At 41.4% G+C, this 15,911-nt stretch overlaps 3 protein-coding genes across 6 annotated transcripts; 1 reads left to right on the top strand and 2 right to left on the bottom strand.

Moving 5' to 3' along the window:
- Window positions 1–15: 15 nt before the first annotated feature.
- acat2 (acetyl-CoA acetyltransferase 2) lies at window positions 16–4,653 on the bottom strand. Its single transcript, XM_031321925.2, has 9 exons — window positions 4,432–4,653; window positions 3,451–3,585; window positions 3,077–3,258; window positions 1,970–2,087; window positions 1,739–1,882; window positions 1,530–1,652; window positions 1,226–1,380; window positions 1,020–1,130; window positions 16–863 (listed from the first exon to the last, which is right to left on the bottom strand). The coding sequence occupies exons 1-9, from the start codon at window positions 4,478–4,480 to the stop codon at window positions 693–695; spliced, it is 1,188 nt and encodes a 395-aa protein (XP_031177785.1). The 5' UTR covers window positions 4,481–4,653; the 3' UTR covers window positions 16–692.
- Window positions 4,654–4,939: 286 nt separating this feature from the next.
- On the bottom strand, window positions 4,940–11,293 carry LOC116066126 (WT1 associated protein). 4 transcript variants are annotated; one of them, XM_031321970.2, is made up of 8 exons: window positions 11,063–11,292; window positions 10,453–10,490; window positions 10,295–10,350; window positions 10,138–10,196; window positions 9,868–9,995; window positions 8,834–9,012; window positions 6,297–6,451; window positions 4,940–6,145 (listed from the first exon to the last, which is right to left on the bottom strand). In XM_031321970.2, the coding sequence occupies exons 2-8, from the start codon at window positions 10,480–10,482 to the stop codon at window positions 5,487–5,489; spliced, it is 1,266 nt and encodes a 421-aa protein (XP_031177830.1). In that variant the 5' UTR covers window positions 10,483–10,490; window positions 11,063–11,292; the 3' UTR covers window positions 4,940–5,486. The 4 variants fall into 4 exon arrangements, with proteins under 4 accessions (XP_031177830.1, XP_031177831.1, XP_035851435.1 ...); XM_031321971.2 differs by lacking the exon at window positions 11,063–11,292 and adding an exon at window positions 10,892–10,913; XM_035995542.1 differs by lacking the exon at window positions 11,063–11,292 and adding an exon at window positions 10,749–10,849.
- A 1,106-nt stretch (window positions 11,294–12,399) lies between these two features.
- On the top strand, window positions 12,400–15,504 carry sod2 (superoxide dismutase 2, mitochondrial). The gene is made up of 5 exons (XM_031322279.1): window positions 12,400–12,549; window positions 13,184–13,389; window positions 13,776–13,892; window positions 14,625–14,804; window positions 14,891–15,504. The coding sequence occupies exons 1-5, from the start codon at window positions 12,521–12,523 to the stop codon at window positions 15,034–15,036; spliced, it is 678 nt and encodes a 225-aa protein (XP_031178139.1). The 5' UTR covers window positions 12,400–12,520; the 3' UTR covers window positions 15,037–15,504.
- The last annotated feature ends 407 nt before the right edge of the window (window positions 15,505–15,911 follow it).

The raw sequence follows: 15,911 nt of genomic DNA on the forward strand, positions 1-15,911 counted from the left end.
GCTTTGATAAATAAGTTGACTCTAGGGCTTATCATTCTTTATTGATATGTAGAACAGATGGATTACAGGAAACATTTTCACAGACCGTGCATATACAGGAAGCACGAAGTTAGAGAAGGCTAGCGTACTTAACGTTATGGCACGGTTTCAGGACTGCCGTTTGCTCTAAAGTGGAATGTTGATAGAATCCTGTTTTTACAGCAATCTGAATCTACATAGTGCTTGAAACTATCAAATTACACCACAATTTAAAAATGATCTATAGAGTCGGTAGCATGTCTTCCATACTAGGCACTAAAAGCCTTGCATTTGCAGTTTGTTTCTGTACAGGTAACTGAAAACAGGTCCCCCTCATTGATTGCTTAACAGCAACTACAAACTGCAGCATGGCGCTTACTTGGCACATCTAATACCAGCATGTTTAAGCTGTAAGTATACACTAGATTTACATTATCTAGACATCTTAAATCCTTTAACATTAAGTCACATGCTACACAGCTATTACCTGAGGAAGGGTTAATTTAAAGTTCACAGTGAGAATGGCAAGCTATTGTTGGATGGGATCCAAGATAAGAACTGGAAGAACAGAGGTAAATCATTTTATATCATGTCCTGCAGTGTAAACAATTTTAAGTATCCCTTATACATTAAAAAGATAAGAGTTCAATCTGAAGCAGAATTAGGTTTTCCCCTCAAACCCTCTCCACGCACATGGCGATGCCCATCCCTCCTCCAATGCAGAGAGAGGCCACGCCCTTATGGCCTCCAGTCCTCTGAAGTGTGTGCAACAAGGTGACCAGCACTCTGCAGCCAGACATACCAATGGGATGACCCAGAGAGATGGCACCACCATTCACATTCACCTGAGGAGGACACAAAGGTGTTGCCATGCTGTTCCGACTTAGAAATGTGGAGTTTACACACGTCATGCTGTTATTGAACACACTGGAGAAACTTCAAATTTGAAATCTCAAAATGACCAGATGTACTGTTAGTGTTGCCGGGGTCGCAAAAGTTACCTTGTCTACATTAAGGCCAAGCTCTTTAACGACAACAACAGACTGGGCAGAAAAAGCTTCGTTGATCTCAAATAAGTCGACTTGGTCCAACTGCCAGCCTGCTTTTTCAACCTATCCAAGGAGAACAAGACAAGAATGACAGAATAATAAAGACAAAAGAAGCATTTTGCAAGTGTTTGTTCATTTTGGTGCTACGGATTTCTCACCGCTTTCCTGATGGCTGGGATTGGTCCAGTTCCCATGATAGACGGGTCAAGGCCAGCTTGAGCCCACGATACGATTTTGGCCATGGGTTTTAGGCCACGTCTCACAGCCTCTGATTCGCTCATTAGGACAGTTGCTGCTGCTCCATCATTAATACCTACAGTTAAAAAAAATGAATTAACATGAAAAATAACATGCATTTAGAAAAAAAAGCTGGCACTAAAAATGTCAGCAGTGGCAGACATCGGTTTGGTTAGCAAACCTCAGTGACATTGTCTGTGTCAAATGTTGGACCAACTTTCGAACCTGAGGAGTTCCCAGGGGTGACTGTGCCACTGCTGTTCTTAACGAAGCAGGGTCTGAGTTTGGACATGTTTTCCATGTTGCTGCCGTGGCGAGGAAACTCATCCATCTTCACCTCCACTGGACCTGAAGATAACAGATTGTTACAGTGCATGCACACTAAGGATACATGAGACAATTTCTCGACAGTTCAACAGTGAGTAACTCCTCGCCTTTTCTGGATGGCACCATGACTGGGACAATCTCTTGATCAAAATGTCCAGATTTCTGTGCAGCCTCTGTTTTGTTCTGGGACTGGACAGCAAACAGGTCCTGTTCCTCTCGACTAACTTCCCACTGCTTTGCCACATTCTCAGCTGATAAAATATATTAACAAGATTTAATGCTCATCAAGATGTGTGACAATCAGGCTTTTGCCAATGTATATTCTCAGCCATGCACACCTGTGATGCCCATGTGGTAACCATGGAAGGCGTCTGTCAGGCCATCAGCCACCATGGAGTCCTGCAGGGAGGCATCGCCCATCTTCACACCTGCTCTCATTTGCAGCGTGTGAGGAGCCTTAGGTGGGACCAGGAAACAAACTGTTTTATACAGTCTTACCATCGAGGAAATATCACTCTTTTCACCCCTTGACCGCTGGAACACATTGGGCCTTATGCAAGAAAATGTTTATTAACTTATTATGTATATATTATATTAACTACTTCTGTGAGGCTTTTTCATGAACAAGTATTCCAAGTCGGATTCACTAAACACTTAACTGCACAAAATCTTGTTTCAACTTAATGAAATCCACCGGTTCATGAGATTGGCTCGTTAGCATAATCAACTCCCCTAATAGTGCCATATAAGGCCACCTGAATATAAAGAAGTAGAGTAAAAATGAAGAATTTCACACCGCGGAGCTTCAAGTCCTGCTGTTGGAAGCAGACAAAAAGGTAAGTTTAGCAGAGTCAGTAGTCGTATTTAGAGTGAGTGTTCTGATATAAAATGAGATGCTAAGAATAACAGATGCACAACACATCTACACCTCTTGAGAACTTTGTTTATCCCTTACAAGTATGACAAAATTGGTGAGTGCTATAAATTCTCTTAAATCACTCATACATGCCACTTAAAAACAGATTAGTTCGCACAAGTGGTTCTTGTATGAGGCCTGTTGACTTAATTTAGTTGGGTTCATATGCACTAACCAAACTACATCATTTACTTCTAGGGTTGGCTATCTTTTTAAAATGTTTAATACTAGAGCCATTTGGATATCCAAAGTGTGATACTGAAAATACTTTATACATTAATTTGAGTAATATACATGTTTTCTACAAATCTATTTTTCAGTTTACTACAAGACCATATTTCTCAAATATTAAACATTGTATACACACAAGCAAAGCAAGTAATACTTTTTATATAATCATATACTATCTGATCAATGCATTAGTATATTTATAATAGGCTTTTAAAGAAGATACCCACACAATCTATTATCAATCTGATATAATTGCAATTTCATATTCCTCTCTGACACTCCTTGTGTCACAACCTACCCTGCTCATACTCTCCATGCCCCCTGCCACCACCACAGCGGACTCTCCAGTCTGGATGGACTGAGCTCCCAGACACACAGCCTTCAGCCCAGAGCCACACACCATCTGGCAGCTCCAGGCCGGGACAGGGTAGGGGATACCTGCCCCAACACTGGCCTGACGTGCTGGGTTCTGCCCATGACCTTAAGGACAGAAAGGGAAAAACAAAATGGAGACCAATGAGACAAGGTGAGTTTGATGGTTGAGTGAGTGCAAATATTGTGAAAGAGAAGCCGTATCTTGCCAAACAACTGTTAACACAACACATATGATATGGGAAACAGAATATAAGACCTCTGCCACACTTTTATCTCACTGATTTCCTGAGCTTTCACCTGCTGTTAGGACGTGTCCCATGATAACCTCAGAGACCTCTTCTGGTTTCACCCCAGCCCGCTTCAGAACATCCTTGATCACAACTGAACACAGGTCAGGCAGAGGCACCGTGGACAGAGCACCGTTTAAGGACCCTGAGTGAAAAAAATATTGAACGATGAGCACATAATCCGGGACATACAGGAGGGTCGACGCACTGGAACACCATTCATTTTACATGGAGATGATCTTTTTAGGCTGACACCGCCCAAATAACTAATCAAAGGCAGTATCCAATGGAAGATCTTTAGGGACAAACTGTGGTTGTTTTGTTGGTGTCCGTTTTAGTGCTAAAATTATTAGTCAATTAGTCGATTAGCTGATAAAAAAAAATATTATTTTATCTTGGGAGCATTGTTTGGACAAAATAAGGAACTTAAAAGGTGTCACCAATATCATATACGTAGATGTGGACACCATTTAAAAAGCAGTTCAAACACACCTGTTTAAACTTGCCTTTGTCGTTCTAATACATTATTGACTTTAGTGGATACGCAGTGGTTTGTCTTGTCAACTTAAATGTATCACATTTTGGAGAGGAAACACGCCCAACTAGCTCTGACACATTGGACATGTTGTAGATAACCAATGGTAGGACGCTCGTGCTCCGTGGCACTATGACCAGCCAGCCAATCGATGGCCACAGAACACTCCACACATGAGCGAGCCAATCAGAGCTCTACAAGACTCGGCGTATTTTATTGAATGACATCAACCACTTTGCCAAATTAAACAACACAATTGATAAATCAGCTCATGCGACTATAAGTAACGTTACATACAAAGAAACACGATGGCTACATTCAAAATTAATTGCAAACAACCGTTAATTTGACCACCGAGACAACGAGCCAGTGTAACGTTAGCAACAGTAAAAAAGCAATGTTAGCAAACTGTTTTAAATGAACGCGTATGGCACTAAGAGGGATATTAAAGCTTACCAATTGGTGTCCGTGCAGCAGAGACGATGACAACAGGCTCGTAGTTCATTTTGATAAACGGCTGGTGTAAGTTGGAGAGAAGCTTGCTTCAAAGTGTTGCTGCTGTCTGTCCACACCGCACCGTGAGCTCTGTTGACACTGCCGCCTGCCTGTCCTGTCCTGTCAGAGCTACACAGCAGGATATGTGCAAGTGTAACTGGTGGGGAGATGCGCCACAGTGCCACCAGGTGTTTTGGAGGGGTGTTCATTATAATGGGCTGGATTAATTTCAATTGTTTTTTTTTCTAAACTCCTACTACTATATATTCATTTTATATTATGCTTTCCAAATAATAAGTATCTATGGTTAGGGTAATACTTTTATTTTGTTAAAACTTACCCAAGGAGCAGCCTTTTAGACCCAGTGGGGTAGATTATGAGGCCTTTTGAAGATTTGTTCTTCACTTGAGTAAAGTAATGGGTTTCCATATTAATGTATTGATGGGTAGTAATAATGGGTTTCACTCTGTAGTATTAAAATCTTTATTGGTATTTGGTCAGTACATGAAAAGGACTGAAGTCAGAATAATATGAACATCGCATATAAACTACTCACAATTCAACAGAGTCTTTTGAACAGAATTTTTTGTCAATGAAAAATTAAAATTGCATTAAAAAAAAAAAACACAGGCCAACATCTAAAAATGACCTTGAATATTGCGAAGCTACTGTAATTCAGTGATTTTACTGACTTTTGACGATGAGTTACAACACCAGATGCCTGATTTCAGTGTCAAGAGCTCAAACGAGAACAGCATAGACATGCTCAAAGAAACAGCAGAATGAAACATACTAGTTTTAAACCATACATCCACTCAATTCAAATCTAACATTAACCCATACCTGTTATATCCCTGTTTAGCAACACAAATGTGACAGAGGCATCACGATAGGCAAGGGGAGGAGAGTGAAAACCAAATATCTTGGACAGCAGAGCTGCGTTACAGACTATGCATTTGTTGCCTTGTTTGTATATTGTATAAAAAAAAAGAAAAGACGGTACATGTCAAAATACATTACAAAACCGCACTGTCGCTCGTGCTGGAGTCCAGGCCGTTCTGAGAGTGCCGTGACCCTGCAGTCCTGGTGCCCTTGGTCACCAGGGCAGCCTTGTCCTCATGGGGGTCGGTGGTGGAGTCTGTGTCATTCGAGTGCTGAGTCAATGACGTCTCGCTGCCTGTCGGAGAGTCCACGCTCTCGTACCCTGCACTCAGCTGGCTCCCGAAACCCACAGGTCCTCCAACTCTCCCAGCAGCAGTCTGACTCCCTGAAGCCTCCTCAGAGTGGTTGGACAGTTTGGTCTCAGTTTCACCGGGGCTGGAAACCATGGGGGACATGGGGAAGTCTTCCTCAGTGCTGCTGACTTCCCGGTACAGGCTGGGTGTGGTGGTCTCGCTCCTCTGGGATGAGTTGCCATTGCTTGGTCCATTGGAGACCCTCCCGTAATCTTTACCCATTGGTTCAGAGGGTGCGCTGGCCTGCTCAGGCTGGGTGGACGGTTCAGCGGACGAGCAGGAAGCAGTGGGTGAAGTCCTGCTGGTTCCTGCTCCGGCCAATGCCCCCTGAGTTTGAGACAGCTGCTGACGAGACTCTTTCAACTGCTGCTGCAGGACGAGGATGGTGCTCTGCATCCCCTCCACCTCTTCGTCTAGCTGGATGATAAAGTCATTCAACTCTGGGAGAGACAGAGATCAGGAACCGAGAAAGAACAAAGTCAAAAAAAATCTTATCGACAGTAGAAGAAAGATGTACAAATGACAAGCAGTCACACTTGGTAAAGTAAATATGGTCAGGCTGCGAGATGTGGATACTGCTCGTGTTCTCACCATCTTGACTGCTCTTGAGCTCCTCGCTGTATTTCTTCTGCAGGGCCAACTCAGCCTCCAGCTGGGCGATGCGTCCCTGGGACATCTGCCTACCCAACTCCTGGTTTTCCTGAATCAGCATTCGACACTTGGCCATCAGTTTCTTCCCTGTTTGGCTGTAAGGGAAACAAGTCTCACATCACGCAGTGAACCAGGAGACAAACACAACAGGCAAAGAGATGCCATTGATCCTGTTCTAACTGCCTGATCCACAAGTTAGGGGTCAACATAAACTCTCCAACCTGGCCGTCCCTTAATGGCTCTAGTCACAACAGGATTTTCATCAGGTTGGCAAAAATCTGTTTTGTACAAATAATAGAAATGATTTTCTTGTAAAAGACCCAAAGTACAAACTCATTCTTTTCTATAACTAAACGCTAAATTATGAGGTTTTAAAAATGTAGGATCCTCACTGTGGTTGAAACCCAAAACAAGTTACCTAGACCCACATTTCTGTCCATTCTTACACCGCAACTTAATTCACTATGTGCACATTGAAGAAAAGTGAGCACCTTAAAACAGTAGCAATTCTGTCGCTACCAAATTCTGAAATTTAAATGCACTTGCTACATCACTGAGTGGGAGGAAAAAGCAGAATACAAAATTTAACAGGGTAATATTAGAATGACACGCTACAAGAAACCCTCCAATTTCAATATCAACCCTTGACTATGAGTAGCAAAAAAGGAAATATTCACTGTAGAACCTGGTACTGGTTTAGTGTAGTCATCCCTTTAAAACACACAGGAGCAAGTGTTTCAACAGTAAAATCAGACTGCCTTAGGCGCTGCTTTCTCAACTTCACAACAGGTTGATGAATTCTCCAACAGTCCAGCACACCTGTTATTTTAACATTAGCTGTTTTTGTGGCTATGCTTTACAAAAGACCTAATAACAAGCCAAATTTGCAAACAAATGACAGGCATACACGTTATTTAAAACCATAACTAACTGCCATCTATTTAGTCTATAAATGCCTATGGAAGTCATTGGGCCAATGGAAAAGGAAATATTAACAGTAAAGGCAAATAACTGTCCCCTATAGAAGCAGTCATCAAAAGTGGTGAAAGCTCAGAAAACCATGTATGTTATTCTTACTTTTTTGTCATAAAAATGCTATTATACACTGAGCATTTGGTTAATTGCATTTACTGCATTTCTTCTCAATTGACAGTTATAACCATTCATTTCTCTAGAGGACTGGGCAGACGCTTGCATGCGGGTGTTTTTAGCTCTCAAAAGGCTGTGTATACACTGCCAGCTCAAATCTCACTGTCTCGCATAAGTGAGAGACCAGAGTATAAATTAGTTCTTAAAAGACAGGAAAACAGTGTTTCATTCTGAAAACAGTGGCTTAAGATCTGTGCCACACAGGTGAGACAAGAATGATCTAAATCTAATGAGCTATTGGCGTAAATGGCTGAGGGAGAGATTGGGAGGTCAATCACAAAAATACACAGAAATACAATAAATACATTCTCATCAACTCATAACATGACTTGTTAAAGACATTTGCAATCACAACTTGAAAACAGGACTCAGTGCACCTACAGCAGTGTGTTTCAGTATGTATCTAAAGAATTAAGCCAAGCTTAATGCAAATATTTATACAAGTGTAAACAATCAAAGCCAATCATGGGTCTTGGTTCACACACACTGCAGTACGTGTTTGTTTCAGAGAAACAAGAGAAAGATCAAATTAAATGCCAATAAAAAGAAACAAGTCACAAAATATAACATGTAAATACACTCTACCGTGAGTGGGCCCATGTTCAAAGACACAGGCGACTGGACCCTCATCCCTGAACCATACTCCTCTGTGGACCGAGGATCTGGCTCCGCTCACAGTCTTAACATCATTTCTAGTGGCTCTCCCCCCCCCCACAGTCTTACTTTTAATCCTAGAAACTTTCCTCATGTTACTGCAATGTATCTAGACTGTCCAAAAAGTCTTTACGTTTCTCAGGCAGACTAGCGGGTATGTGTGGTGTATTCCACAGTTAAATGTCTTTATAAACCAAGTATTGGGAATTGTCTGTAAAATGTTCAATTGCTGTTTTAGGCTAGGGATGCTCCCTGCCTGACTCAACCTCCACCATAACCCCCCTATTTAATGTGTGAACTGTCTGGTTTGAGCTGAGGGGGCGGGGAGGGCATATCCGTGTCGGGAAGTGAGTGACCACCTCTTCAGGAACAGTCCGGACTCCTTCAGGCCCTTGGACGGTGAGGGGATACGAGGGGAGAGAGCTGAAACACAAGTGTCACCTGACCATTCTGTCTTTTCGCTTTAGGTTATGTGATATGTAGCTGGCACAGTGCAAGAGTACAAAAACAGCAGTGACTGGCTTTCTGTAAAGTCTGAGTCTCGTGGTGAGTACAGCATTTGTCAGCCTTCCACCCCACCATTGTTCCTGCATGCCTGCAGTGAGAGTGAGGGTGGGGGGCATGAGGAAGTCTTGACTTTTTTGGGGGAGGGGGGTTATTTTGATTGTCTTTACCTATCAGGTGTAAATTTCCAGGCACTCAGTTCATTTTGGGCCTGCTCCAGTTTGTCTTTAGTCTGTTCTAGTTCAGCCTTCATTTTGAGGAAAAACAAGTTGATGGCTGGGTCCACCATGGATGACCGCAGTTGGGCCGCACTCGGCTGCTGGACTTGCTTGAGGTACTGGATCTGGGTCTGCAGGATAAAACAAATAGTTGTTACTTACCAGTAAAGTGTAGTATATAACTTCCAATAAAGAACTTTTGATTGGTATGAGTACCAGTCCTTTACCTCAACCCATCTTCAGGCGATGGAGCCACATTGCCACACAACTTCCCACAGAGCTTATTTGAATATATTTGCATGAGAGAAAGATGTAACTAGTATGCCTCAAAACTAAGAATTTAGCCATTTCAGTCAAAAAATATTCTACTACCCATTACAGCTCAGTGTTCAAAAGGAAGGTGACAACAGTGTTCCAAGTTTAATACCTGTCTAAACTCTACCAGTGTGTGTTGTGTGCAGCTGCAAGAATGGCATGTGCTGCCATGAAGCCACTGGGTGATCCACTGAGCTGTCAATCTAATAAGAGCTAAGGATGCCCTCGTTGATACACTTTAACTTTAGCCTACACACCATGATAATGAATGAAATCAATGAATACAACATGTATTTTTTGCATCTCATAACATTAAATAAAGTGTACTTTGTGTTTTTTTTGCCACTGATTGGACTAAGTAAGCAAGTTTAAGACAAGGCAACTTGTGATGAGCATTTGAAGTTTAACCCATGAGCAATGAGGTCATGACATTAATGGTTAGCTGCAGTCATAGAGTAGTGAGACAGCGCACTACTAATGAGCACTAAAGATAACAGAGCATCAGTAAGTATAGAGAACATAAGAATTCAGTTACACTCTATGGAGGTGCTGGGTCCATCAACAGTTCTGTCAGAAGCAGTCAACATTAATTAAAGGAGTGCATCAATAAAAACCAAGTTCCAATTAATAATATCAACAATCATTAAGAAGGTGGAGGAATAGATACATACTGTGCACTCTTGCATTTCCTGCTCCTTGGTGGCAAGTCGCATGACCAAAATGTTCTCCCTGCGTGCAGACTCCTGCTGCTGCTGCTTGAGCTTTTCCTCCGACTCCTTCAGCCCCGGCACATCATTGGCTAAGACGGTGAAGAGAAGAAGAAAATGCATCAGGAGAAACATCCATTTCACAAGCAGCCAAATACAATAGTATGTCCAAGATACTGGCAGGAGAAATCATGTTGTATTGGATTACATTTAAGTAACAGCAGATGTACTTACAACATAGCTCTGTATATTTTGCCTCCAGGACCTGGACATATGCTTCATGCTGTTTCCACCTGAGAGGAGCAGAGCATGTGTAAACATTAACAGCTCAACCTATAGATCAAGTTTCTCCACAACATAATTAGCCTCCAATTGTAGAGCTGTTATCTACCTTGTACACAACTCCTCTCTGGTCAGGGTCTTCATGTCAGATTCACTGAGGCGAACCTGCAGAGAAGAAAAACAAACTGGTTAGCTAAAGAAGCCCATCAATACATTACGCTCATAATTACACATGAAGGGGCTCGTGACACATGAAAAGACCCTCACCTTCTTGGGTAGAGGTTCTTCGTTGGTCATTGTGAACTCTAGAAGTAAATATGAAAGAAAAAAACATTAATCACAGCTTGGTGTCATATGTTGAAACGGCTGCATCATCTTAAGCTGTAACACGTTGGCTGTCAACACTCAGTAAAATATGACATGTATGACTAGTTTATTAAAGTGATACAAATGTCGTTTCCGACTAACAAATGAAACTAAAGGTGTGCGGCGGCCAAGTAAACTACATGGCCTACAAAATAACAGTTAACATTAACGTTACCAGTCAATAAGAGCAGTCGAACCTAATGTTAGCTGGTGTGGCAGGAGGCAGCAACGATGGCAAGGAATAGAAATAAGCGAACCGAGGTTAACTCTCGGGGGCCAATAACATTTGGCATCCGCTAGCAAAATAAATAAAGGCTATTTTACTACAGTGTGAAGCTACCATATGTTCTTTATGTTCCGCCTGGCATCATGCAATTCTTGGCTCTGTTTTCGGCTCCTTGTTATCACAAAATGGCGGTGAAGGAAATGACTCCCTCCCTTGCGCTCCTTTTCCTGAAACTAGCGGGCTCTTGGCTGCAGATTTCGGGCCTTCGGCTATCAAAACACTTACCAGGCCCGTATCTTTCGACGTTTCTGGAACCTCTCGACTTCACGGATTCTTAACAACACGCAAAATTACAACTACGTTAAAATTAGCTGTGAATTTATGCGTAGTTGACTCGCTTCACCATCATCTTCATCGTTGACGGCAGAACAGAATGGATCTGACCGAGCTGCCTGCTGCACTTGCGTTGCTGCAGAATACAACCAGAGACGGGGATATAACAAAATTGACCTCTCACTCCGCCGCGATTTCCGGAATCTAAAACGTGGCTGGGACGCACAATACATACTGTCGGGGGCTCTTCGTCCATCATTATTTCAGCTCAACAACAATAAACAGTTAATAGTTGTTTATTTCGGAAAAGGTATGGGACATGGGATTTCCTCATGCCTATATTTTTTTATTTGTATTGTATTAAAGGTTAGGTTTGTAATACAACAATTTGTATGGGACACAGTTTGATGATCTTGATGTATGAGGATATTTAAAAGCGTTGTAGTTTGAAACAGTTACACTTTTGGTTGGAAGAAACTGTTGGTTGGAAGAAAAACAATTTGAAGACATCCGTGGGCTCTGGGAAAAGGGGATTTTCCCCAATTTTTTTATGACATTATATAAACCAAATTAGTTTATTTCTGAATGATGGATATGTGTGGTTATTTTGTTAGCATGAGACATTTCTTAAAATGAGATGTGGAGATGTCTGGGCATCCTGATTTATTTTGTAAGTTTGTTGGCCTTTAAACAGGCCTGCTAGGAAATTTCAGCAACATTCACTTGTGTCAAATGTGTCCGATAATATTAAAGTCTGTAGTCCAGATGATTTGCTAGGTTAGTTATTGAGTTATGGTTGGGAAAAATGTGAACATACCAATCACAAATACTAAAGATTGGCAAGTTGGTTTATAATTTCTGAGTGATTCATTTTCCTCAACATAGACGATCTCTGGCATTGCCTCCGATGTGGTAGAAGCATAGACTCTATGGGTAGAAGTGACGTTCACGTGATCCTTCGCAGCCTGCTAATACAAATTATTTACTATTATTTAATTATTATGGTTTTATTTGATGTTGTTATGTGTAATTTATTAACACTTACATCGTATGTTTCAAAACGGAAATTAAATACAATATAATTTATACACATGGGCAGATTATTTCTATAACAATATATACAGTGACAAATGTTATAGAAGAGGGAGGGATAAAACACACAATATATTATGTTTAAATCATAGACTATACAGTCTATGGTTTAAATAAATTATGACACATGACGCTATCGACATTTCCGAAATAATAACAGGAGTAACTTTGCTTCAATTGTTGCTTTTGCGGTTTGCCTGTACACTCTCGTTAACACCCCCACAGGACGATAATGGTACGGTCGGCTGCTCTGTCAAATTTCAAGGGCAGTTGCATGTGTGTCTCTGTCCCGTCTAACCTGCAATAACTACTTTCAGCATGCTGTGCAGAGTTGGCCAAATGCGCAGGTAAAACGTATATCAATTTACCATACATTACCCTGTTCAAAAGGCACAAGGAATTGGGACAGCTTACTCCTGCTAGTAGCGATAGCTCATGGACTTGAGACAGTTGTTTATTCAGAGCTAGCCAGGATGCTAACTTAATTTAGCAGCTCGGCAAGGTTAGCTTGTGGCGCACACCAAATAAAGTATTTCGTTAACTGTCGCATAGTCCTGCACTAATGGGCTTCCGTGTGAATTGTTGAAATTAATGTTATTTTCGGACATACTTGTTCATTCCTAACAAACTCGGTGCCACCATTTTATTCAGTTAATATCTAACTAACGCTAAGTTAACTAACGTTACTGCATGTTAATCTACAATCAACACCAGATATTTACTGGTCACTACAAGCTAGTTGCGCAAGGGTTATAAAACTGTTGAACCCACCTGTGCCAGGCTATCTTGGCTAATAACTTAACGTTACTGTGCAGTTTAATCAAACATGCACCACTGTTAGCCAAGTTATTTTTGTCTCTCTTTATATTTCAGTCCTATGCCAATTTCCCTTTCATGTTGGCTTCTCTAAACCTGACTAAAAGCTAAATTTTATTTTCATATGGTAATGGTTAGTAAGTTTTACCTTTTGGTTTGTTCCAGGTGTGCAGCCACCCTCAGCCAAACTATAAACCAGGTAGCTGCATCAAGACAGAAGCACACGCTCCCTGACCTGACCTATGACTATGGTGCCCTGGAGCCCCACATCAATGCAGAGATAATGCAGCTGCACCACAGCAAGCACCATGCAACATATGTCAACAACCTCAATGTTACAGAGGAGAAATATCAGGAGGCACTAGCAAAGGGTATAAACTCACAAAAACTAATCGGCAAATTGCATCTGTATAATAAATAATTGTGGGTGTGTGTGGGTGGTGATGGGGCAGTGGATATGACACATTACTTTGGTGTGGGAGATCTGGGTTCGATTCCAACTGCGATACATCAACCAATGTGTCCCTGAGCAAGACACCTAGTTGCTCAAGGCGTACGACCTCTGACATACATAGCAATTGTATATCGCTTTGGATAAAAGCGTCAGCTAAATGACATGTAATATAAAATAATTAACTACATCAAGTTGTAATTTAAATGTTGACTATCAAGGTACCATTTTTAACATGTCAGGAACATTGTTTTTTGTTTAACATCTATCCATATATTCTAAAAACAATTCTTCACTGGATTTTAGGAGATGTGACAGCACAGGTTGCCCTCCAGCCTGCTCTAAAGTTTAATGGAGGAGGCCACATTAACCACACTATCTTCTGGACAAACCTCTCTCCAAATGGTGGTGGCGAGCCACAGGGTAAGGCAGAAATCCATCCAGTATAAACAGCTTTTCTTCTCTTATTTTCCTACGCAGCTTTGTTTTGTAGTTAACTTAAACCTGCATTAAGCAACACATGAATCTGTAATGTGAAAGGGTTGCTAGTAGTGCTGGACCTACTGTAAGTGAACAGCCAGCTCTGTGCAGCCTTTAGCTCATTTATTTTTGGTTTATAATGCCTCACAAGGACTGTAGTTTTGAGTCTTGCCACCCACTCCATCCACCAAAATAAAACCTAGCCATCTACTCGCAGTGAACAAGCTCAGACAAGCTGAAAATATACTACTATCCCAGCATAAACAGCAGAGAGTACAGTAAATATCTGGCTTGTGAAGCTAAAGTCCAATATGTTTTAATGAAGATTTTTCATACCAAACCAGAGTTAAAAGTAGAATTAATATTGGTCTTACATTCATCAGGTGGGCAGAAACAAGACTCCAGTGTGTCATAGCAACCTGTAAAGCTGAGCTCAGCATTGCGTTACACTAAGGTTGTTTTCTTTAAGTCATTCTGCCCCCAAGCGTCTGTCTAGACGGGTTATATGGGGACTCATAATTTAGAATACACAGTATTGGGTGGCTTGCCTAAAATTAATTGTGCTATATTTAATTTATTGCAAAAGAATTAGGAGCAATTATTTTCTCTGATTAGTATTTTTTGCTGTTAATGTCTAGTATGGCCCTGAAGTAGCACCTCTGTCACCTCTTGTAGGGGAGCTGATGGAGGCCATTAAGCTGGACTTTGGCTCCTTCCAGAAGATGAAGGAGAAGATGTCTGCTGCTACAGTGGCAGTGCAGGGCTCGGGCTGGGGCTGGCTGGGCTACGACAAGGAGAGTGGAAGACTGCGTATCGCTGCTTGTGCTAACCAGGATCCACTGCATGGAACTACAGGTCAGTAAAAAACTCTTTTAAACTAGATATAAGACGGGTATGAAACAGAGCCATCAGAGTAATCGTTTCCTGTCTCCGACCCTAAGGTCTCATCCCCCTCCTCGGTATCGATGTATGGGAGCATGCCTACTACCTTCAGTACAAAAATGTGCGGCCGGACTATGTTAAGGCTATCTGGAATGTCATCAACTGGGAGAATGTGAGCGAGCGTCTCCAGACAGCCAAAAAGTAGAACATAATCCTCAAATATCCCCTTTCACCTAGACCTGGGTCAAATAGTAGTCATTTTACGTTGCATGGAGTATCTGAGTGGTGGCATATTCAGATTTACAACAGTTTGGACTTTCAGATGTTCAGCTGCATCAAAGTTGATTAAGTTAACTTTACAATATTTACACACACATACAAAGGTTGAAGCAAACTTAAAAACTTGTTTGCAAGTGCTTTATTATCTCAGGTCTGTACCCGACCTCCATACTTTTTTCAAGCGCACAAATTGACCACCTTTCACATCAAGGCTGGCTATTTTTAATTACACCCAAATATTGGCTGCCACACATGTAAACTCAGTGTCAGATAACCAGTGTATATTCAGTGAGCTTTGTCTTTGTCAGAATAACTCACAATGTAATCACAAAATGTTATTGCAGTCCATGTTTTTGATGTAATATAATAAAATGATAGGATTTAAATTATACAAGCTGAATGGTTGATGCTTCATTCTTTTCTTTCTATGTGCTGTGATAGATAATCTTTTAAGATGCTTTTTAAAGCTGGTATGTCGTAGAAGGGCGACCGAGACAATAAAAGCATGGTGATTGTAGTCACAGTGGTGGCCAGCACAGAGGCTACAGTATAACAATGAAGATCACTCTTGATGGGTTTTAAACAAGTCATGGAATTTCAATTAACAAAACAACATAGTCTTTAGAGGCAAGCGTAAGCATTTTTTTTACCACATTTGGTGAGGCAGATATTGAGAAACCAGCTCATTTCAAAGAGCCCTCCCTGGCTGTAATTCTCAGCTTTCATCTTGTATGGCGCGACATGATTGCTATCAACATTTGTTTTCCCACTACCTTTTTAAGATTTCTTTTTTTCTACTGC

Source organism: Sander lucioperca, chromosome 19, assembly GCF_008315115.2.
Source record: "Sander lucioperca isolate FBNREF2018 chromosome 19, SLUC_FBN_1.2, whole genome shotgun sequence".
Taxonomy (NCBI): domain Eukaryota; kingdom Metazoa; phylum Chordata; class Actinopteri; order Perciformes; family Percidae; genus Sander; species Sander lucioperca.

Excerpts from the sequence above, each read along its gene's own strand:
- acat2 (XM_031321925.2), bottom strand. The coding sequence starts at position 4,480 with ATGAACTACGAGCCTGTTGTCATCGTCTCTGCTGCACGGACACCAATT. Across the intron at positions 3,259-3,450 it reads GGGACACGTCCTAACAGCAG|GTCATGGGCAGAACCCAGCA; the intron begins GTGAAAGCTCAG and ends TCTGTCCTTAAG. Across the intron at positions 2,088-3,076 it reads GCATGGAGAGTATGAGCAGG|GCTCCTCACACGCTGCAAAT; the intron begins GTAGGTTGTGAC and ends GTCCCACCTAAG.
- LOC116066126 (XM_031321970.2), bottom strand. The coding sequence starts at position 10,482 with ATGACCAACGAAGAACCTCTACCCAAGAAG. Across the intron at positions 9,996-10,137 it reads AAAATATACAGAGCTATGTT|CCAATGATGTGCCGGGGCTG; the intron begins GTAAGTACATCT and ends TCACCGTCTTAG. Across the intron at positions 6,452-8,833 it reads TGGAAATTTACACCTGATAG|CCAAACAGGGAAGAAACTGA; the intron begins GTAAAGACAATC and ends TTTCCCTTACAG.
- sod2 (XM_031322279.1), top strand. The coding sequence starts at position 12,521 with ATGCTGTGCAGAGTTGGCCAAATGCGCAG. Across the intron at positions 13,390-13,775 it reads TCAGGAGGCACTAGCAAAGG|GAGATGTGACAGCACAGGTT; the intron begins GTATAAACTCAC and ends ACTGGATTTTAG. Across the intron at positions 14,805-14,890 it reads TCCACTGCATGGAACTACAG|GTCTCATCCCCCTCCTCGGT; the intron begins GTCAGTAAAAAA and ends TCCGACCCTAAG.